The sequence below is a fragment of the Lethenteron reissneri genome, chromosome 30 (genome assembly GCF_015708825.2).
Source record: "Lethenteron reissneri isolate LAM-NWPU_2019-01 chromosome 30, ASM1570882v1, whole genome shotgun sequence".
Taxonomy (NCBI): domain Eukaryota; kingdom Metazoa; phylum Chordata; class Hyperoartia; order Petromyzontiformes; family Petromyzontidae; genus Lethenteron; species Lethenteron reissneri.
In genome coordinates, this window is record NC_083808.1 from 10,675,408 (window position 1) to 10,700,446 (window position 25,039).

General features: G+C 43.6%; 1 protein-coding gene across 1 annotated transcript in view; it reads left to right on the top strand.

Moving 5' to 3' along the window:
* Positions 1–25,039, top strand: part of LOC133349523 (neuronal cell adhesion molecule-like) — a 146,443-nt gene that overhangs the window by 95,369 nt on the left and 26,035 nt on the right. The window contains 1 exon segment of the mRNA XM_061563057.1: positions 22,153–22,332. Within this exon segment, the coding sequence (XP_061419041.1) occupies positions 22,153–22,332 (180 nt within the window).

Genomic DNA, 25,039 nt, shown 5'->3' on the forward strand with positions numbered 1-25,039 from the left:
CGTGAAGAATTACGTATTTTATGAGACATCATTCTGCCTTTAATGTACAGGTGTCCCTCGCATTATGCGGGTTCGGTTTGTGCAATTTTCGGTATATGTGTCTAACCTATTTCTACCCAAATTCGCTCTTTGCAATTTTAATTCACTCAGATGCGGCTATGCGGTCGGGCGTGAGACAACATTGTGTGTTCTGTGCGCTACTTGGCAGGCGGCTGTCTTGTGCGGTTTCGCTTTGCATCTACTACTATCGCATAAAACTATGGAAACCTGTGCACTTGTACGTATTCGAACTAGCATTCATAAATGTACAAAGCAATGAGTTTTATTTATTTTATTCAGGAAAGCTTCCCCGAGTCGTAAGCCTTCTTGCGCAAGTCCTTGCTTCGCAATTTTTGGCCACGTGCTTATATTTTTTAGGAACATTTTTCATTGTCTCCTTGCTTACGGTTATTGAACAGAGATGAATATGAGGTCATAACGTTGGGATAATGAGGACACGAGCATGCATATATAGGGCAGTTATTAACGTGTATGTCACAACTGTACATTATATACGCATAATCTACCTTTTTATAAGAGAAGCAGTGTTAAAACTGCCATGTCAGATAATTATCTGTTGAGTATTACGTTCACGACAGTACAACAGTAATGGCGGTGTGTGTTTCGTGTTGTTCGCGCCACTCTTATAACCCTCATTTAATTATAATTGCACCTATTGCCATTTGATCACTGAGATCGGAATGGTCAGGAATATATAAGGGTTGGTCTATGTTCAGAGATGCCACGTTCAAATCCAACCCCAGGCGTTTGCAGATATAATCCGGGGGTTAGGATCGTTAGCATAAACACGCGTGTTGCCTGATTACAGGCACTTTACGTGGCTGTAATCATTCCGACTGTACTGTTCACGGGGTTAGGTGATTGTGTGTGCCAGCGTCATTAGTATTGCTTTGTGGGCGGGGAAAAAAACATTGGCTGAATATCTGAATAGACTAACCCCCATCATAGAAATGTCGAATTTCCACCAATGACTCAAGACTATAAACAGGAGATAAGCACTGCTTTAATGCTCATGTGAGCAGCAAATCACTTTGACTTGTATGCCTATGAGGACTAAAGTGTCCCCTTACCTAAGACAGCTCATGTATCACCAACTTCATTATCAAGCTGGGTTACAATTTCCGGGACTGTATAATATTGAAAAATGTGTTTCTCAAAGCGTCTCTTGCACTCCCATTGCCAACCTAAGTCAATCTCCAGCTGCAAGCACACCAAATTCGAATTCAGCCCCTGGGTGTGTTTCGTATTAAATGCAGTGAGTCCGAATGGCGCATTCGTAGCCCGCATGGCTATGCAGCTATAAATTCCACCCCAGTTTGATTGCATGAGGCGCAGCTGACTTTTAATTAGCCACCCGAGTCTTGGCTTAATTGCGAATTGCTTTGATTGCCATGCATTAAAGGTTTCTCGATTGGATCTCCAACTAAGAAATGTGGCATAAAATATGAGTCTCGATTACATGTCATCAAAGTCACAGTGTATCCCTCCTCAGATGAGCGTGTGGTATGTAGAACTATTAATCAACATATTCTTAGGTTTTTTCGGTAAAATCACCTCTACATAACAATAGGCTCAGTCAAACATTCTACACAACAAGACTCATTTCCTGGCAGCGATTTCAGCCGCATCACCTCTTCATAACAAAAGGCTCAGTCCCTTTTACACGCACCTTTACATCATCCGCACCTAGTTTACACAACAAAGGCTCATTCCTAACAGCGTGCTACAGCCGCACCGAACCTCACAAAAATAATATTCAGGGCCTACCTTGGCTCCTCCCACCCTCAACCAGTATATATATACAAGTACTGTTTTCTTGGAATTTCTCTCACTTGATACAGCTATCGTGCTGTGACGGTTCCACCTGAAGACGGAAGCTTGTGTTGCCTCCGGAACGTCGTGATTTTTATTTTATTTTTTATTTTACTTTTATTAATTTAATTTTTTTACCTACGTTACTTTACCGAAAAAAACCTAAGAATATGAATCCTTGCAGTCACGAAAGCTTCAAATCTAGAATTAACCAACAGTGCTAATCGGATGTACGGGCAGTGCTCATTGCTGCCAGGGGCCCAGAGCCACTGCTGGAAATTACACGTTCCTATGACGGGCAGTGATTTATCCATATTTGCAACGACTGTTAAGAGTATCAGAGTGATGCGTCGAGTCAACCTCCCACCGACCTTTTTATTGTGAGCCGCCCGCTGAAACCGCAGCGCCGCGTACACACAAGAGTTGAAGCAGGAATCGTCTTGATCAAGAATCTTGAGGATCTTTTTGAAGGTAAATAATCTTGAACCACGTGGAATTATTTAATTGTAAGTATCAACCGCATGTTGATATGATTATCATATTCGGTTGCTTTTCAGAATCAGAATATTGACACTGGGGGAGGAATCTGATGAGCTATGAAGCTCTTTTCTACAGATCTCCAGTAGGGGCGGGAAAGGACGTTACAACAACAAACAATACAACAAACACGATAGCAGTGCCAATGGCGGAGCCAGGATTTTCAGGTAGGGGGGGCAACCCCTCCAGCAATGAAAAATGATAGAGGAGTTGTTAGTAAGTAAGGAGTTGTCTCTTGCTTTTTATTCGACGCGTGTGCGGCGATGGCGCAGCCGTCGATCGAGGGTCGAATTCGAACCGCGTTGAGTGATCGGCATCGCGCTCGCTGAAGACGTTTGCCTTCAGGGAAGTCGTGTGCTGTATACGCAACAATTCTGAGTCACTTATAACTGCTTTGCCGTTACTTATTGCCAATTATGGACTCAGACTGTTGTCCTATCATCTCATAGAGTCCCTGGCACATAATATGCTACACAGTGGCAGTGGGGGTTGCAAAATGTCGATGTATTACTAATAAACCCCAATGATCCGATCGAAATTAGGGATTTTGATCGGATCATTGGGGGGCACGCGCCACCCCACCCCCCCACTGGCTCTGCCAGTGAGTAGTGCAAAGTACAAAACATTTAAACAAATCACCCAAACACATACAAATAAAATTAAAGCGTCCCCATCCTACCGGGCAAAGCCCACTTAGGTATTAACTTATTTTTCAATAGCGACCTGGCCACAAAACAAAAGTAGTTGATCATTTGGACATTCATAGCAGCAAAATAATCTAAATACTCTAAACGCATGTTTATAAATATGGAGGTAAAACCCGGAAGACCTGGAGAAAAAAATGGGGAGATCATGCAAACTCCAAATATACAGGTGTCAGGGTCGGGATCGAACCCCTGACCTCCTGTATCTCGCCACCGTCGTGCCCCTTAAATAAATTAATATATAGGTTTAAATTGCATCATCAATTTAGTAACATGATCAGGCATACATTATAATGTCATGTAAATGTCCAACACATTTCACGAGGCTTTGTTGTTGATGGTAATGCTCAGTCTATTGAACTAGAAGTCATGTATCAGCATGTGTACAGTTGCATAGCTTGAAGAAAAGCTCATTACAACTAAATTGATCCCTGAATAAGAAGAAAAACTAATTTATATTCTAAGAAAAAAAATACTGAATTGCACTGGCGTATGCAACAGTACTTAACAAGTGTATGCCATATTCTTGGTTCTTTCGGTAAAGTCACGTAGAAGGGAAATAATAAAATAATAAAAATATTAAACAAAATTCTCACAACGTTTCGACTGCAACACAAGCAATCGTCATCAGGTGATGATGTTGCAGTCGAAACGTCGTGAGAATTTTATTGTTTTATATTTTTATTATTTCCCTTCTACGTGACTTTACCGAAAGAACCAAGAATATGAATCCCTGCAGTCACGAAAGCTTTACATCAAAATTGTATGCCAGTTAATTTAATGCAAGAGCATTGCAGTTTGCATTTGATGAATAGTGCAAACACATCAAAGGGAAGTGAGACAGTGTGTTACAGATTTTTAGACCCAAGTCACATGGCACGTTAACTGCCTCCGCCCCCCCCCCCCCATTTCCTAGTGCCAAATCCGAACCCCCTCCATCCATTCCCATCTATTCCTCCCTCTCTCCCTGCCTCCCGTGCTGCATACTTCTCTCCCTCACTCACTAGCTCCCTCCTTGCGTTTTAACCCTTTGATCAGCAACATTGGTGTCAGGGGTATTGCTTCGCCTTCTGCCTAGAAAACAACAACAACAACGTTTTTTTCTTCTTGGTTCTTTCGGTAAAGTCACGTAGAAGGGGAGTAATAAAATAATAAAAATAAAACATAATTAAATAATTCTCACGACGTTTCGGCCACAACGCAAGCTGCCGTCCTCAGGTGAAGAAACAGGTCTGTCGAGAAGACAAAAAACAACGACGTTAACATAAATAACACTCGAAATGGATCTCAATAACTCCGCTTCGAGCCATTTGCTGTTAGGTGACGTCGAAGTTGACTTTAAATTAGGTATGTTTTACTGAGACAGGTGTATACCGTCAACCAGTGAGACCACCCCCAACAAATGTGGTATGTTCCACTGCTAATTGCAATTGCTTATGATTGCTCATCAGCTATAGTGGGGCCTTGCCAATTAATTCGATTAATACCTTTTTGGCGGTGAGGTGAGCTTCTGACTTTCTGAAATTACGCAATTCGCAACAAAACCACCGATTGATCCGTCAAAATCTGCTGCCACTCGGCTCAGCTTCGCCGCAGCTAATCATGGGGCCCGCCGGCTCGGGTACAAAAACGAGCACGAGCCTCAACTTCTCTGTCGTGGTGGCTTCCAGGGGTGGGGGAGAGTTGCAGCAGAACAAGGGTTAAGACGCGAAGGCGTCCGAACGTAAAGTCGGCGCTTGAGCCCTATTGCCGAGACCGCAAGAACTCTGTGGGTCTCTTCGGCTCGGGCCGCCTTAAAGGCTCATCCAACAAGCGACGGGGCTCGGTTAGACGTGTGGCTTTCGCCATTGCGTCTTGTCGCGCAGGCCAGTCGCCCACAAGGTAACGATGCCTGTCGATGCCAAGCTCCGCGCGGGCGTCTTTATTTAACACTGCGCCGTGCTGTAAGTTTAAAATAAAGCTCCGAGTCTGTTTATGGGCTGGTGGGTACCGCTTTAAGCGTGCGTTTAATATATCCCCTGTCTTGCTGATGCTAGCGCGGAATAACCTATGGGAATTGTCGGTTGTTTGTGCTGTTAGGTAGTTATTTGATTCCAATGTCTGAGGTTGCAACAGTGTGTGTGTGTGTGTTTTATTTGCGATTTTAGTGTGTAAGATGTGGAAAGTTGTTTGGATTTTATCTAAAGTAATTGTTCAACTGTCAGACCAGTGATACATGCAGAAAAGAAACATTATGCCTGAATGATTTTTGTGTCATTTCGCGAGATTGAATCTCAAAGCAAGCTTGGGCATGCTGTTGCGCGAGAGAAAATACATTTCAAGGTTTGCTACAGCTGTAGGGCATTTTGAAATAATATTTACATTAAAAATCAACAGTTAATTTTCCATTGTAATTAGGCGATAGCCAGTGAGACCAACATATATTTTGCAAGGGAAATCTGGGGTAAAATGCAAGGAGGCCCAATTGCAATTTATTGCTGTATGTACAGAATAAATTAATTAGTGGACGTTTTAACCCCTTTTTGCCAATCCACTGCTGGATGAGGGCATCTCTATACCGTGTGGTTCGTTGGGGGGGTTATCTGACCATACTTCACCATGCTGGTCCGTGTGGGTTGGTGAAGGTGTATAGCATATATTTAGAGTGCAGGGCATTTTTGCTGCACTTCTGCTGACCACCATGTAGCACAGCCCCGCAGCACCTATAGCAACCTGGCACGCACGGTGGTCACCCATCCAAACACTATCCAGGCTCAAACCTCCTTGGCTTCTGAGATCCGACTAGATCAGGTTCATTTGGTCATAGGCTGGTATGTTGTCTGCAAGTTGCAGAGTGTGTCCCTGTTCACCGCTGAATCTCGGAACACTTAAGCGGTTAATTTTATTTAGAGAAGCGTAGTGCCGTTGCTTTTTCAAAGGCAATGTACTCACGGCAGAGAACTGTCGCTAAACGACTGCACTCTATGATATCTGGCGCCAAACTGTGCCAAACGCCCTCCCACATCATCTTTCGACCTGAAGACGTACCGATGAAGTTATTTTATTTTAGATTACGTACGTGTACGTAATCGGAACGGAATCAGAAGAAAAACCGATGGCGTACGCGTACATAATAGGAATGGGAAAGGGTTAAATAAGCTTTTTAGACATGCAGAGCTATATACGGAGTGGTAGCTCTTGTAATCTCTCATTTACTTGATACAGCTGTCGTGGCTGTGACGGTTCCACTTGAAGACGGAAGCTTGTGTTGCCTCCGAAACGTCGTGATTTTTATTTTATTTTACTTTTATTAATTTTAATGTTTTACCTACGTGACTTTACCGAAAAAAACCTAAGAATATAGGTCAAATAAATGTTGTCCGTGATCCTAGAATGGCTCATCGGCACTAAGTCTAGATGCCCCTTTAAGCATTACTGCTTACAGAGCTCCGTATTAAAGACCAAGGCAAATATAAAAATAGCCACCATCCGACAAGCTTGCAATGAAAATAATTAATGAATGACTGCAGTTAATTCTAGATTATATGTACATGGATTATTTGGCTTGCCGATTAAGTGTCCTTGCCAAAAAAACATTTGCGCCCGTTACCGCAAATGTCCGCAAGTAAACCGAGTACCGTACTTAAAATAAAATATAAAAATAGATGAGATATGATGCACCTTCACCACCATTACATTTGGTTAAGCAATACTCTCCATATGTTTATATAGCCTAATGTACATAGATTTTGCATTATTCATATATTTGTCTCATCCAGGCTACCATACCCATTCCCCACTGCATTAGCACAGACAATTGATAGGTATAATTAAAGTTTTGCATATAATGAATAGGTTGTATGACTTTAGGGGGGCTAATGCTTTTGCCTTTGAACCAACAATGCTGGGATTATGCACTTAAATATTGGCTTCCACCTGTGATTAAATTAACAGAGTAAATTAAATATCAAACAGACCTCTGTCCATTTATTCACGTAACAAAAATAATAATAAAATCCATTTCAGTCCATCATTATCATACAGGGCTATTGGTCCAATGTTATTCAGCAGCATTTGACAGTTCTTTGATGTATCACTTTACTCTGAGAGCACAGGTTAGGGCATCATTTATGAAAGTCAAAAGGCAAGTCAAAATGTCTTCAAGCGCAAACTGCGAATGGGGTAGTACCCATCTTCATTGCCAGTCCTGAAGCAGTGGTAGAAATTCTACGGTTCACATTGTGGGGCCAGTGTCTGGAATGTATGATGTTAAAAGCCCAAATAATAGGTGAAAACTACGCAATGTAATATTAATGTGTGAAACACTAACTTTTTAGACAGGAGCACAAGGTGTTATACCTACCCTTCTCTCATAAGGCAACGCCTGCAGGTTCAACAAGACTTATTTTTGGATATCTATTGAGAACTGCATCACTGGTTTTGAGGTTCAGATCACTAGCCACATTGCAACATTTCACGTGGAATGCTACACATCCAGTTGCATCTGCAACTATTTGATCTGCATATTCCTGAGGCATGCATCGGGTATCGGTTACCATGAAATGATAAAAAAAACTTCTCAAAGTCAGATAGGAAGCTCTTACCAAATGCGATGATCAAAATCTCCCAACATAGCAACTCAAAAGTCAGGATAAAAGCCCTCGTGTATGAGAGATGTGGGTCAGGCTTTAGAGTCGTATGCTTGCCGCTGGGATTATCAATCGACCCTGAACTGAAGTGGAGAAGTTCCTTATGACTGTAACAGGAGTGTGTTGGTTGAGAGAGACTGTAAACCAGTTGGGTGGCGCTCATCTCCATTGTGGTGTACGTGAACCAGCTGTGGAAATTCCACATTCCCATGGTAGTGACCAGACTGTTCTGGGAATCAACCACTGTTGACTTCCGAGCCCTACTATTTTCTATGACCTCAGAGGGATGATAATGATGATGATGAACTCAGACGACCCCTGACCGACAATTGAACTTGTGACCTTCAAATTGTGCATCTCGTGGGTCTCGTGGGTTTGCCAAGGCACGACGCACCAAGTGTTCTGTATGCACATCCCCCAGTGTGCATACATAAACAAAGAAACTTGCCTCATTAACCAACCAAGGTGCTGTATATGTAGGGGTCATTGTGAGGGCAGAGCCTTACGAATTCATCCCATGCAGGGTTTGCACGTCACCAGTGCCACCAACGTCCTATTGTGGTGATTGAAGATGGCACTTAAGGGCTGTGTTCGCCTGCCCGGTAAATCACCGCACATATCCATGCTTCAGTGCCCTGTGATGGCCAATTCTGGTCCGAGTATTTATGAAGTCACTATGGCACATTTTCTGGCATGCAAAGCTTGCAGCTTAAAGATACTGGTTTTTATGCCTGGCCAAATAATTAAGCCTGGAATTAGTCTTTTTTTATGCTGACACCAGCCGTATCAGTGTAGGAGTGAGTCAATTGATTACTCCATTTAATCACTCAGTCTATCAGTGTGCTAATTTATGACTACTTAGATAATGTTCAAACTCTCTTGATATATAAAGAGATTTCTCTTTCAAGAGGAATTAGGAATGAATTAGTGTTAGTGTTAGTACAATGTATCCCACTACAGTATGTTTCAATGTTTGCATCGGGCCAACTTAAGCCATGGGATATTTGGATAACCTTTTATTCAAATAATAGTTTTGGCTTTTTTTCAGTTGCATTACAATTATTTGATCAGCAATTTTTTTTTCACGAGGAGAATGCAGTACAGAAAAAAATGTGGACTCCATTTGTTCTCTCTGTATGGGTTACCCCCTCACACACGTGGGTTTTCTCCAGGTGCTCCGGTTTTTTCCCACATGGGAACACTCATTAACTGGCCCAGAACACTTTAACATATATAGAGGACCGCAGAGCTTTGGAAATTGTTGGTGCCATCTAAACGCATGCCTGCTTGCCTTTCTGCTTTGTCTGTGGTCCCTGGCGCCACCGATTAATTATCTCTCATCGAGAGTGAGTGAATACTTTGTGCGATATAACATGAAAATTTAAAAAAATGTTCCGGGATATTTACATTCAGGACTCTGCAGATAGTGTATCACCCTGTGTCAGAGAATGGCTCCAGAAGAGAGACAATTCGCTAATAAGATAACAGCATAAGCCTTATCTTCTTGGTTCTTTCGGTAAAGTCACGTAGAATGCAAATAATAAAAAAATGGTAGTTGACTTTTCACTCTGTCTTATCGACAGACCTGTTCTTCACCTGAGGACGGCTGCTTGCGTTGTGGCCGAAACGTCGTGAGAATTATTTTATTATGTTTTATTTTTATTATTTTTTTATTTCCCTTCCACGTGACTTTACCGAAAGAACCAAGAAGATGAATCCCTGCAGTCACGAAAGCTTTAAATCGAAACCTATGCTTTGTGTTTGCTCTGAGATCGACATTGTTACTGAACTATGGGCATATTGCAGATGTACTGCCTCGTGTGGAAAGTAGGCTTAGGCAGACGACGACAGTGATCATGTACCTTGCGGATTGTTTTATATTACTGCAATGCTTATCTTATCCTTTGATCTAGCGATAGTATGTTGCTGTTACATATATATGCAGTATATACTTTAGATATATATACATATAATCATATGCTATCTATATCTGAGTATGTTTTAACATAGTATGACCTTGACCAAATGTTTTAAGAGTAAAAGAGAAGTCGCCTGGTGGCCCATGCGTCACATCATGACCACGTCATAGCAATGAGCCGGCACCACGGATATCCTCGATTTAAAAAAAAAACAGTTTCATAAGTTCAGCAAGTTGATGGTCTCAGTCTGGTTACAATGGACTTCACAGGATAATCATGGTAGTTGACTTTTCACACATCAGCATAATCCAGTTGTATAAACTCTATATATACTGCATTGAACAACCTGCCATGCAGAGAACCACTACTCCAGAGTATGAACGAGCACTAACAAGAACTGATTGAGAGTGTTTGATTGACATGATTCCAGAAGTAGTTTCGTAGTGTCCTCTTCTGGGGTCACTCCCAGGCATAGTGTGTCACGTGTGTCACGTGACTGTGGGAGGACATTTCTTTTGTCCCACCGAATTACTCTGACAGGACAATCTGAATACAGGAATCCCCTGTAATAAGTTGCCGTATTATTTTATCTAGGATTTTATAAAGCGCTTTGTTAAAGCGCTTTACAATAATTATAAATGGTACATTAGTATTGGCTGATGGGGCAAAGGCATGGGATATGAGTATTCGGGAGGTGAAGGGATGGCAAGGAAGGGTGATAGGGAGAGGGAGGGGGCAATGTTAGTAGGTTTTAAAGACGGGAAGTAGTTGAGGAATACGCTATTGAAAAAAGATGAGTCTTAAGGGAGGATCGAAACATGGTTAATGAAGTTGCCTGTGTTGATGTGGAGTAGGAGTTTATTCCAATGGAGAGGAGCCAGGAAGCGAAGGAGTGGAAATGTGACTGAGGACAGGGAGGGGGAGACGTAGTGAGGGATGATAGAGATTGTGAACGCAGGGGCCGAGATGGGATGTAATAACAAATACGAGAAGTGAGATAATGTGGGGGCAGAACAACGGAGCGATTGTAAACGTTGTTTCGCATATACGTTGCCGATTAAGTAGAGAACATACTTCCTTGTGAGTGTAATGTTTCGGCGTATGCGTACTTTTTTTACGCGCAAAAATAAGTTTGCGCGATTTTTAAACAAGGAATGCACAGACAGTGCAAATTTGAAGTTTTGCGATGCAATACCGTACTGTACACGCAACAGTGCGTTCCACCAAATTTTTCTACGTAAAAATGTACGTGGAACTTATAAATCATATGCATTTTGTACACTTCATGACATTTAGTCGCACATTTGTTTTCTTCAGAAACGTCGACGAGGAACGCAACCCCTGATTTTAACATTATACCTGTGGGAAATTAGAGTTCGCTTTAAGTAGTTTTGAGTTAAGTAGCACAAATTGCTGTATTATAGATGTGTACGTGTAATCATAATTAGCATGATTAAGGAAATTATATCACCAGCACCAACAACAAACACAAACAACGTTAACATCAAGCTGCAGCATCTGCTCAGTAATTATGCTCATTAAACAAATATTCCACTTACACCTCCGTTTTGCTTTCACGCCATCGTTCGGTGCTTAATCGGTCACATTTTGGAAGTTCGGACAAAAGCTCGTGAGTTCGTGTTTCATTCGGACACGGAAGCACACATATCCCCACACCATTTACAATGTCTAAATTTAGCCAGCCAACTTTCAAACTAACCAGATTAACAGTAAAGCTGTCATGTCCTGCGATCTTAACGTATTTTATTTGAAAAAAAATCCACCATAAGCGCGCTCAATAGTACCACTGTTTATTGTTTTATATTTGTAAACGTCCTTTTTTTTGACAGTGGTTACCAGAAGATACTGGCCACTGCCACAAGAATGAGGAATTTCTACCAAAGGCCCAGGGCTGCCAGTGTCAATGAGCTGCACCCCACACTCATTGACTTGACTGAATTGACCTGAATTGACCTTGATACCATACATTTCTTCATTCTTAATTTCAGTCTCAATCAGTGTTCTTCGTATGAAGGATGTTGACGTATAGCAACAACCTTGAGGAGCGGAATGTATCTCTGCAATGATGCATCCTTCATCACAGCGTTCAAGATTAACACTCAACAACTTAGCGATCATTGTAATTTATGAGGTTCCTCTAAAATGGGGCAATTCTAAACCAAACATGAATCCTATTTTCAAATTCCAATACATGAGGTATCCGATTTATACTTAAAGTAAGTATTCTATGCATAAAATAAATGCACTACATTGGTGCTTTTATGCTGGTGGATTGTCAGCTCAGATGGCTCGTAACGGCCGTGTCAGAATACTGAGCCATGACTGATGACCGTGGCTCTGGATCGATGTTTCGGCTACCCTTGGCCAATCGAGATTCTGAATTGCAATGAGATTTTGATGGCAGCTCCAGTCGTCAATGACAGCACACAAACCATTGATAACAAATGCACTGTCACCAAATATATTTTGTCATGTTCAAATGTATTCGATGACTGGCATGTAGTTAAACATTCAACAAGCTGATTAAAGGATGCGTTCTGGTGTTGGGGTCGAGATGCCCTTTTGAAGCGTCTCCAGATTTGTGGCGTTATCTTCCTGGGTCATTCCTTGACATACTGTAATATTGCAGTTCTGAATGGACATTTATTTTTCATATCATGTCTCTGGCAGCATGACTTGAATATCAGTGATTAAAAAAAAAATCTCAATTTAGATTTATTTTCTACATATGCATGGGTGCCATGGTGGCGAGTTGTTTACTTCTTTGTATATTTGGAGTTTGCATGTTTTCCCCCGTGGTCACGTAGATTTTTTCTCTGGGTCCTCTGGTTTTTCCCTCTACATTTAGAAACATGCGTTGAGAGTATTTGGCTGATATAAATTTCCATCTGATAAGCCACTTCGTTGGGCTATCATTTGTGATCAGGTCGCTTATGAAACAGAGCTATATTGCTCCGTGGGTCTTACCTTATTGACAAACGTTTTCCAACAAATTGGAGCCATAAGCATGCACCTCGGTACGACTCTTGACTAATGTTAATGTAAGTTTTACATTAAGTAAGTAATGTAAGTTTTGCATTATCAGTACACTTGTCATGCAGGTAAAAGTCGTGTGTTCTGGGTTGGAGCAATGTTTGCTACAGTACATGTCAGAAAGCTGGAATTTTACAAAGTAACTATAAAATGATGGTGTGGAGTTTGAGCATATGTGCAGGCAGAGGATCCTTGGAACTTCATGACAGGATCGGATGAGCAAAGCACAGCTTCAGAATGAAACATGGCAAAACAGGCATTTCATAATCCACTGGCAATGCAGTGAGTTGCAATTTACATTCATATTCATGAATCACTTCTTTTTTTGTCAAATTTTTACCATCTTGTTTGCAATGTTTCTTGTTTTTAAGTGGCTAATTTGATTGGCTAGATTTAACATCGTATAATTTGCGTATAAAAAAATTAGTTTTTGCGTGCACAATCAAATCCGCGTAGTGTGCCTATCAATGTTCTTTTAATTGATGAAGGAATGCACTATTACATGCCGACAAGAAAGTATCGTAGATGCAATAATGAAGAGGAGGTTGTGGTGAGTTGGGCACGTGTGGCGGACGAAGTAGGGCAGGTTACCAAGACAGACGGAGATCGGTGACTTAGGAAAAGACCAAAAGCCAGATTAGTGAGGATGAGACTGCAAGCAGGAACCTTGGAAGATCAGGTATCAACGTCAATGTCAGTTGCAGGATCTGGCCCAAAGGAAGGATGCATTGGCGAGAGGTGCAGTGGGATAAACAAGTTGTGGTCACGATGACCTCCTGCTGTCAATCATGATTATTGCTATTGGTCAGCGAAGCCATCAGCCCGGCCCATGTGATATCGAGGCGTACCCTGCGAGTGGTTAAATTTAACGCAAGTTCACTGTCGGCTGGGGGGCTTGGGGAGGTGTAACTATTTCAGGCCCTCACTCGCGCTCACGAAGCCTGCAGTGCCACCAGCAAGGCAGCAGACATGACCGGAATACCCGACTGATTTAACCATTCATGGTCATTGCCAACGTGTTACAATATAGATTTTTTTTTTGCATATGATAACACTGCTCAGGCCATCCGTCAAAACGATGTGGATTCTTTCATTGTAGTGTACACATTTGAAGCGTGAAAATTCAACAATAACTACCAGAGGTATGTTGCAAAATTGCTGTGTGTTTTCTAATTTATTTTTCATAACAGCTGAATATGTCGATTTATCTGTGATGGTCTTTGTGTTGTTTTTTTCTCATTTATATTCAAAAACACAAACGCGTATCATATACTTGTAAAACAAGTTTAAGTGCTTGACTCCCAGTCAGATTGCTGTGAGTTAAACACCTGGTTAAGAGTTAGCTCAGCCCCATCATTTCTCCAGTGTGGATATAAAGTACCACTGTGGGAATTAAACATTACTCATCCTGTGGACAAATTGGTCTATGCCAGTGGGTTTTCACCTTTTGGCTCTCAATCGTAAAAAGAAAAGTATAATGCTAATACATACATAGGTTTCATGAAACAAAGTATCTGTACGTACGTGCCCATGCTTAATTTGTGTTTCGATGATTTACCTTCTAAAAAAAATCTGCCCACGTCTCACACCCTGGGAGGTGCGTGCGCACCCCAGGCTAAGAACCACTCTGATCTGCGCCGTGAGAATGTGGAATTTGCATTGCCTCGGGTAACCCAGCTGAGACGAGTGCCACCCATGCTCGTCTGAACATGGTGACACTTTGACTTAACACGATGATTGCTAGACTTAATTTAAAATGCTAAATATAAGATGCCACACTGAGTGCTGGACTCTGCTGTAAAACACAGTGTCTGAGTGAATCTATGCATAATAAATGATATGAAATTAAATAATGATGGCATAAAGGTTCTAAGCAGTGATTAGGGAAAAAAGTCAAAGTCATTTAAATTCCCTTTGTGCAGTCTTTACCCATACATGTCAAAAATCAACCATCTGGGGCTTGGGTTGTGACCCAAAAGAGATTGAATTTTTCATCTAGAGATACGCGCACGTAGTCTATAATGAATGAGCTGTCACACATTTGCATAATTGGCCTTTCAGCCGTGCGCAGGGATTAACAGCCAGGAAGGAAATGTTATATATGGGCTGAGCATCGTTCAATATGCATTGGGCAGGATGTGCCCCACATACATCCGCTTCTGGGAAATGCTCATGCTCTGAACAACAACGTTGCTTAAGCACGAAATGCATTATATTCCACTCCACTGCACGCATTAAAATGCCATCACATCGAAACGCATCCCGCCTGCCTGTGCTGTGAACACCCCGTTACAATTGTAAGGATGGTTTCGTTTTAACGTCCTCGAGTGCTATGGCGACTTAGTTTTCTGGGAGGTGCAATAAAAGACTCTTCCCACATAGCAGCACACGGGCGAAGGCAAATACAGTATTTCCCATTTAGCGTCATACCTGTCAGGGCAAGTGATGCTAGCACATGACGGGCAGATGTGGCCAGCAACACTCGCTTGTATCGCAGGGCTGGTATTTATACTCTGCAACGAGGTAATCATTCCTTCCACAGGAAACTCGACGCATTCGTCAATAACGCTGTGGTAAAGGGAACAAAATAGATATTCGGCGATGTTTTAAGCAATGGCCCCTTTTCCTTGCACATAAATAGAGGCCCGATATATATTAGGGTTGGAGACTGCACTTTAACACCAAGGGATCTGATGAGAATTACATTTTAAAGATGTTTTTTTGGCATATGAATAGTGACCGAACAGGAGCTAATTAGTAACAGAAAACCCCTCAATCACTAAGTAGTGTTACTAAATAAACAAATTGATGTTGAAAGTGAAATAAAAAAAACTGTTGGCGGCACATTACACGTTTGGAAGAATTCCGCTTGTGAGGACAAGGCACAATCCACTTGCCAATACATCCCTGGGTACAATGACCCCTTTCAGTAAAATTAATTTAACTGCCCTACATTCTTGAGGTGGGAAAATCTGAAAAACAAAATGTGAGGTACACTTACTGAATGTGAAACTGAAATAAATAAAATTATAGGGAAAAAAAGAGATACGGTTTGTTCTAGCACTCAGGGACAGGACAAGAGCAGAGTAAACATAAACTGTAGAAATAGAATACTGTACCTTCAATGTGCATTTGCCCTAAAAACACGCCGTGGTTGCATGTTTAATTCAACCACAAGCCTAGCCCTGAGTAATGGCACCCTAAGTGCCCGGCGCTCCTCACAGATTGCGATGAGCGCAGCATCTTAGCGACTGCCGGCTCACGCGCGGGCCTAATGCATAGCACTTGACGGTGCAGCTAGAAAAAAAAATGCGCTTAATTTAGTTCACAAGAGCAACTCAACTCAAATATTGTTTTTATTTTACCAGGTCAAGCCCACTGAGCTATACAGCTCTTTTTTTTCAGATGCGACCTGGCCACAAATGATTGCTCAACGAAGTGGCTTATCATGTGGCCATTTATAGCAGCAGAATTCTATAAATGCACGTTGATTGAAAATGTGGAGGGAAAAACTGGAGGACCCGGAGAAAAATCCACGCGACCACGGCGAGAACACGCAAACTCCAAATATACAGGCATCAGACTTGAGGTCGAACCCACGACCTCCTGTACACAACGGGAAGGTTGTTAACATCTCGCACATCGTGGCACCCCACCTTGGCGAGAGCACTCGGCTGATCCGAGTTCTACCCGATTTAAAGCTTCCGTGACTGCAGGGATTCATCTTGGTTCTTTCGGTAAAGTCACGTAGAATGGAAATAATAAAATAATAAAATAAAACATAATAAAATAATTCTCACGACGTTTCGGCCACAACGCAAGCAGCCGTCCTCAGGTGGCCGAAACGTCGTGAGAATTATTTTATTATGTTTTATTTTATTATTTTATTATTTCCATTCTACGTGACTTTACCGAAAGAACCAAGAAGAGTTCTACCCGGTCCGCTCAATTCCACCAGCCCCTTCCCACTCGGCCCTTTGCCACTTGTGTCTAAAACACTGCACGAGAGCCTCAAGCAATTGTGCAGCCCAGCATTAACATATCCCATTTAGCTGTGTGGCTGGACAATTGATTTCGTTACAGCCACTTTAAGCAGCTTGCTTACATTTTTTTAGTTGATCGCTGCAGGAAAATTGCGTGTCTGTCTGTGTGAGTGTGTGTGGGGAGTGGTGGTGTAGCGGTTAGCGCACTGCACTACGAACTTAGGTGACACGAGTTCCATTCCTGCTCCTGGCAACCACCAGGGACGATTGTGTGAACCGGTCCTGGGCCTCCCCTAGGTCGACTCAGCCTTAAATGAGTACCTGGTGCGGTGTGTAAACATCACAACTGGGGAGACAAAGGCGGTTGGGCGTGGTTCTGTGTCGTGCCAGCCTTTGTAGGTGCTCGTGAACAGCACTTGCTCCTATAGTCTGTTAAGGCTATATGGGGGGTCTTGGTCTTTTGTGTGTATATCTTTTTTGCCTTATTTACCACTTCCGTCCGCGACTCTTTCCCGCACTGTGCACTCGTCTCAGTCCAGTTTTGGTGAGCCCATAAGCTAACCCCTAGCCAAAATGAGTAACAAACAAACGGCGCTGGAGACCCCCCCCCCCACCCCCCCCGGGCCGTGAAAAAATTGTCTTCCACAAAACCGGTCCCTGGTGCTTGTTTAATGGATGTTCGTGAATAGCACTCACGTGGCAGCTTGTACAAGCTGTGATGTATTTCAAATTAAATGATGTGGGGGGGGGGGGGGTAGAACAGATTTATTTATAAAGCATCCACATGCCTTTGCGCCTCCGTTGTCTGTTTATTTGCAAATTACTCAATTGTGAAGCCACATATGAAAATCGTCCCCTCCTGGCCGACTAATGCCCTCTTGCCTCACAGGAAACAGCTGCCACTAAGCTGTCCATGCTGCAGGGTGCCTCTAGATGTACTGCAAAGGAGGTGGGGTATCATTATTATAGAGATGATGATGGGATCTGTACGTATAAAGAGGAGAGATAATGTTGCTTGTATGTACGTTGAACTTCTTTCACACCGTGCATAGCCAACCATGCTAATCGGAGGTGCAGGGGAAGGGCAGCAGGCTACTTGCTCAAACCCAGAACTTTGCAAGCAAGACTCGTAGATTATGCAGAAAGCATCACAGTGCGTGAGCCTTCTGCAGGACGATGAGGTGCCTAGTAGTTGAAAAGTATCGTAGCACAGCAAGGAGTTGGCTAACATATTTTTATAGATGTTGTTCTTTTCATGGATCATATGGTGTGGGGTTTCTCGAGGCAATTTGTTTTACTTCTGCGAGCATTTTAATTGATAAAACATCGTCAGCAGGACCCTCTAAAACATTGTATTGAGACCCAGTGAAGATTTGTTGGATCAATCAAATACTTTTGTTAATGCTTGATGATAGTGATTGTTCTTCCAAACGAAAGCCATGGCATTCCAGTAAACTTTGCTATCAAATGTGAAATACGTACAATGTGGATCCTGCTTGGAGAATTCCTTGGCGTACAACTGTTGGAAATGTCTGACTTTTCATTCAGCTTGTCTGTCGACATTTACGAGTGAAGAAAGTGCATTCTCGTGTTAGAGTTTCACTGGTTGACCTGACTCGGGCTTAGCTTTGCTATGAGCGTCGCATTAACAATGCTCACGCGACAAGAATGGCGAACGTGTTCTGTATATTTGGAGTTTGCGTGTCTCTCACCCCGTGGATTTTTCTCAGGTTTTCCCCCTCCACATTTAGAAACATGCATTGAGAATATTTGTCTGCTGTAAATGTCCACGCGATGAGCCACTTCGTTGAGCTGTCATTTGTGATAGCCAAGTTGCTTCTGAAAAATAACGATATAGCTCAGTGGGCCTGGCCTGGTAAAAGAAAATATATTGATATCATTACAATCTCTTCTTTGTAACTAAGAAGCATATTTGTAAGTGCATTTGTGACGATGTCTCAATAGTCACACCTTGGTGTTGTGAGCACGGTTGCTGAGCAGTCAGTAGCAAACAGCACCATAAAAGTTGCAATCGATAACAAGAGTTCACATGAGTGGATGGGGATATTTTCTCGTGTTTTAATATTTAAAAAAAGAAGTCACTATTAAAAACTTTCATGCAAACTTGCAGACATATTTGTAGATCGACATACAGCTATTTCTGATTATAGATAGACGTGTAAATAGATGTTGAGTTGATAATGTCAACACATGCAAACAGATAATAAGCATGTCTCGAACAAACATAACTCATATTGAGCCAGACACAGAGAGATAGCACTATACATTTTTACAGATAAAGAGAAACTTTTTCACGTAAATAACTGCACGTATAGTGATATAAAATCACAGAAAGATAGATAACTAATACTTGTAAGCTATTCACTGAGCAAATCAGCCAGATATTTGCATGGCCAACCTATTCAGAAAGACAGCCCTGCCGGCAGACAAAAACGGGCAGATGTAAGACCTCACTTAGTGAATCAGAAACAACGACCGAGCTCTCAGTGGGGTCCCGTCTGAATAACGACAGGCAGGGCATCGTCAAGGTTGCACTGGTTAGGAATACAGAGCAGCGAACATCAGCACGTGGTGTTGATCTGAATGGATAGGATGGGCGCATTGAGATGCTCAAAGATAAAACTCGGCATTGCCTGCAGTCACCTTGAAATAGAATTCTTGCATAACAAACTTGTAGCAAATAATTGCAGCGCTGTCCCGTATGGTTAGACAGCGACACGTGTGCCTCTAAGTGTATATTTATGCTCTACGCTCATAACATGTGGAACCTCAATATAGCATCAACCAGAGCTCGTATCCATATGTAGCCCTGAGCCAGGGATGTAAATTCCACATTCCTATGACAGGGAAACGTTTATTTTTACAACTAGTTTTATCGACCCCCAGAAGGATGATGGGTTGAGAAAATCCACGACCACGATTTGAACTTTACACACTTTTCAGATGAAGGAGGAGCAACACAACTGTTGTTGCATTGAGGTCGCCCACACAAGCACAATCCAAGATCAGCCCTGTTAGCTTGTGAGATGAGACTGGACGCATTCGGCGTGATTTGATCATGGCACCTCGATCTGTTCTGTAACCTCTTGCCAGCGAGCCTCTCACACTTCACGTGGCTTCAATTGCACCTAGCCTGGCACAAGCGCTGTGGTGATGTCACCACCACTTAATGGCTAATGGTAGTTTTGTTGTTGAGTGTAAGTATTTGAATGTCTGTCGACACGTGTACCTGCATGCGTGCACACGTTTGCAGGCGCACGTACAAACTCGCATACACACACAAAGACAAAGGTCGCTCATATAGCCTCTAACAGACTGTTAGGGTAAGTGCTGTTAGCGAGCACTAATGAAGGCTGGCATGGAGTGGGTTGCCAGCACCATGCCTGACCACCATTGTCTCCCCAGTGACGATATTTACACACCACACCAGGGACTCATTTGAGGCTGAATCGACCTAGGGGAGGCCCAGGACCAGTTCAGATATTCATCGCAGGTGTTGGCCATGTGCGGGATGGAACTCAGATCGCCGGGTTCGGAACACGGCGTGCAAACCGCGACATCACGGATCCCCACAGCGTTATGCACACACACACACGCGAACAGTTGCGTGCCATAATGGTGTAGAACATGTTTAAAATGAGCGCTCGGTGAATATAGCGTTCAAGCGGCGAAGATGGAAGCCAAGTGATCCATCGTGACCGGAGGAGCTCTTCGTGACAGACGGCTGTCCAAACCCGACACACACGACATTGGGCCGCCACGTGCAACGCCGAAAGTCCGCCACCTTTTTGCCGAGAAATAGTGACAGCTTGCAGGGGGGGGGGGGGGAAGTGGGGGTTGGGTCGGGGGAGAATGATTTATGAGCTCCGCTGTCAAAGTCCGCACTCTCAAGTCTGCGTGTTCTGCACGCAGAACAAAACAACAATTGCACCCCACCGACGAATTTAAGGGGTCCAATGCACGACCGTCTGGAGCGAACGAGGGAGGGTTGATTGACGCGACGTGAGAGCCAATGAGCACTGAATGGAATGGCTCTCAGCCACGATAAGTGATGAATGTCTCGTTCAAAGGCCTTGGGAACCATCTTGTGAGTCGGAGAAGCCAGTTTTTTTTTTTTTTCCAGGAGCAAATGGCTTTGTCAGATATATATCTGTGTATACTTGTATAAATTGTTCCGTTTGGTTATAATTTGACATTCTTGTCACGTTAAATTGATTTAGAAGAGTCATCGTTGATGTTCTTTATTACACACTTGAGGATTAGGAAAATGTGAAAAAATATAAAGTCAATGTGTCTTCCTACTCGGATGAGCATTCACTGATATTCTTTCCTATTGACGGCTCAGCACGAATGGTGGTAATTACACGTTTTTTTTATGGAAACGGCCAGTCTTTCCATAAACATCCACAGTTGACTGCTTACAAATTTGTACTTGTTTTTTAGTTATACTGGTAGGAACCTCCTGGTTACACCAGCCCACAGGGGATTATTGTGTCCGTCCGTCGTGCATCAAAAAATGGGAGGGGTGGGGCTGGGGAGGGGCTGGGTGGGGAGGGGTGGGTGGGGGTGGGAGGGGTGGGGCTGGGTGGGGAGGGTGGGGCTGGGTGGGGGTGGGAGGGGTGGGTGGGGGTGGGAGGGGTGGGGCTGGGTGGGGAGGGTGGGGCTGGGTGGGGGTGGGAGGGGTGGGTGGGGGTGGGAGGGGTGGGGCTGGGTGGGGAGGGTGGGGCTGGGTGGGGAGGGTGGGGCTGGGTGGGGGTGGGAGGGGTGGGGCTGGGTAGGGGAGGGGCTGGTCACCCCGTGGTGCCCTTATAAAACTCAACGTTTAACCTACTCACGCCGGCTTGTGCCCGCCCTCACAGTCGGGCATATTTGCGGAATACACCACGCCGCCGTTGACCCTGGCCATTGACCGAGCAACCCAACGTTCCTACCAGCTCCCTCCGCAGGAATGTGTTTTTCACCTTTGAAATATGATGGTCATTAAAGCTCAAAAAATGTATGTTCTAAATATGTATCATTTTGCCTGTACCCCATCCCATGTACATAAAACCGAATAATAATCAAACACGATCGATCCATTGCTAGATGAAGGCCTTCCAAAGCTATTGCCATCTCTCACTGTCCGGCGATGCAATGTAAAAATTATAGATGCAGTCCTGAAAACACGTGCTCATGCCACTGCTGGCAGAAGGGCCCTGATATGAGAAAGCTCTGAAGAACATCTCTAGAGGGTATGTGGTCTACTCTCCCATGCCGGCCAGACATCTTGTAAGAGGCAGAGTAAACCCACACTCTACCCCACCGGTCACGACCGGCCAATTGACGAAACTGCGCCTGCAACGTAACATAGCACAATCCAACTCTTTGTACGTCCTGTTCTCAGTCTCTCTGTGTGTGCGTCCATCCGTCCGTCCGTGCGTTTGCCTCCCTTAAGTCAACTACACGAATGAGCTGGGCCCGCTGAAGAGCATCGACATCCCCACGGCCAACGCCTCCAGTTGGACCCTGCGGGACCTTCCTCCAAACGGCCGCTACAAGGTGTACGTGCGGGCACGCACACACGCGGGTCTGGGTGCCGCCGCCTTCGAGGAGGCAACCACCGTCATGGAACGCGGTACGCAAACCCCACGAACCAACCAGCACACACACACAAAGACAAAGCTCCCCCATAATACCCTTTACAGACTGTTCAATTGACGAGCACCTATGAAAGCCGGCACGGCACACGAGGGGGTGCGTAGCCAGCACCACGCCCGACCGCCTTTGTCTCCCCAGTGGCGATGTTTGCACACCGCGACAGGTACTCATTTGAGTCTTGAGTCGACGTAGGGGAGGCCCAGGACCAGTTCAGATAATTGTCACTGGTGTTGGTGGCCGTGAGCGGGAATCGAATATGGGTTGCTGGGTTCGTGGCGCAGTGCGCTAATCGCTGCACTACCGCTCCCCATATACACACGGGCACTTGCACAAAGGCAAAATGTAGGCTGCTGGAGCAAGTGGGGTTAGCGTACGCCGATTAAAGCCGGCACGACGTATGATGGTATGTGTGGCCAGCACCATACCCGGCTGCCTTTGTCTCCCCCGGTGCTGATGTTTACACACCACATTTAGCAACAAATTTTTTAAAGCTGAGTCGACCTCGGGGAGGTCTAGAACCGGTTCATATATTTGCCACTGTTACTTGTCTTGAGCGGGAATCAAACTCTAGTTGCTGGGGTGTGTTAACCACTGTGCCACCACTCTCCACAAAGACAGAAATATGTATACACTACACCCACACTTACGGGGTTTTTACCATTAAGAATGAGGAAAAATGACTCGGCCTGCTTGAGTCAAGGTTGCCCTGTTTTTCCATTCAAATGAGTTGCATACATTTTCTGTTTTGCCAAAATGGATGAATGTTTTCTTAATGGCCGCTCATGCCATCGTGTGCTGTTATTGATGTCTTGTTTTAAAGTAAAATCAAGGTACAGCCCTGCGTTGTCTTACTCAAGGCCACTGCTAGTGGAGAAGCATCCACTGGACAGAACTCTTAGAGAGGCCTCCAGGGAGTATTTTTGGCCTACTCTTCCATGTTGGCCAGACATCTTAGAAGAAATGGGAGCAGTCTGTCACGTGCTTTTAAAGTTATTCACTGTATTCGAAATGCATTTATTTGATAAATATATATTTAGAAAAAAAATAACGTTCATAAATAGGACCCATACATTTTGACCAACCCTATAGATTTTCCAAATCGCCTTTATTCAACTAAGCGGCACTTATTTGAATTAAAAAAACAAATGTGAATTGGAAACCTAACAGCTGACACTGGGGAGTGATCACAGATGGATCACTGGCCGCCTTTCAGATAATTGAGCAAACCCTGCACAGTCACCTCTCAAGGTGCAGATGTTCAACAATTCACTTCTCCTTGACTTTTACTGCTGCATTGGTTCAATCAACTGCCTGTCCCAATTGACTCTAGCTATGGGTGCATATTTTAAATGTATATACAACGTGGATGTTAATTAAAATGCTGATCCATGTTCCTAATTTTTTTATCTGTTTTACACTTGCTGATAACCTTGGAGATAATTGTCAGGATTTCTAACGATGTGGATCTGCCCAGGCGTGCACTCTTGTACTGACACTCAAGTAACAATTGAAATGTCGTAAGGTCACCCTCTGATTGGTAATTGACAGCAGCCCATCATCCCTTCTTTGTGGGCAGTCAGCAGAGTTGTTCTGTGCAGTAAACTACTTGAGACGATGATCATCTGTAAAACAGTGCCTTCATAAATAGCCTTGCGCCCTAAGAATGGTGCGAATAACCAAGCGTACTAAATATGTTGGCGATTTGATGACTTCCAGAAAAAATGGAATTTCCACTATTGGCTCTGAGCCACCAAGAGGGATGAGTGCTGCTGCAGAGCTAATTTTAACGTGGAGACACTTTCTCTTTTCACCACTGATTTATCGATGAAAAGCTCAGCGAGTCTCAGGACTCTTTTCAGTGTCTGGGTCTCAGAGCTATTTGCCGATGCTCTTCAGTCGAAATTTATCATTTAAAAAACTAAACGAATAAACAATTTGTATTTTGCCATGTAAGGCCCACTGAGCTATACAGCTCTTTTTCAGAAGTCACCTGGCCACAAATAATAGCTCATCGAAGCGGATCATCATGTGGAAATTTATAGCAGCCAAATATTCTAAACACATATTCCTAAATGTGGAGTGGAAAATCAGAGGACCCAGAGAAAAATCCACGCGACCACGTGGAGAACATGCACACTCAACGTATACAGGCATCAGGGTCGGGATCGAACCCACGACCTCGTGTATACCAGGCGAGGTAGTTAACATCTCGCTACCTTGGTGAGATGTCAACCACTGTCCTGCATTAGCAGCTGGCTCGACCACAAACCCAACCGAGTGAATTAGCATGCACGTAGTTTTGCACCAAGAAAATAGCTCATAAATAAATAAATATAGCCCGCAATGAGATTCGAAAAAACGACAGCAAGAGTTAGCGATTCACGCACAAATAATTTTTGTTTACAATGGCATGCGGTCCAGAGAACAAATGAAACCACTGGCCGACAATAAAAAATAAAAAATAAAGTTTTAGCACAGTAAAGTTAGAGGGATGGGTATGTAATATTTATGTTGTTTCTGAGTCAACGACTGTACGGAAGCATTCTGTCAGATGCCTACTTAAAAGTATCGCACGAGACAGCCCTGCCATAGTCTCCCAGCGTGTGTGTGACTGTACAATACAAAATGAGTTCAGCACTGAGATGGGTCAGGAGAAGAAGATGATTTAGGAAGCGCTAGGAACG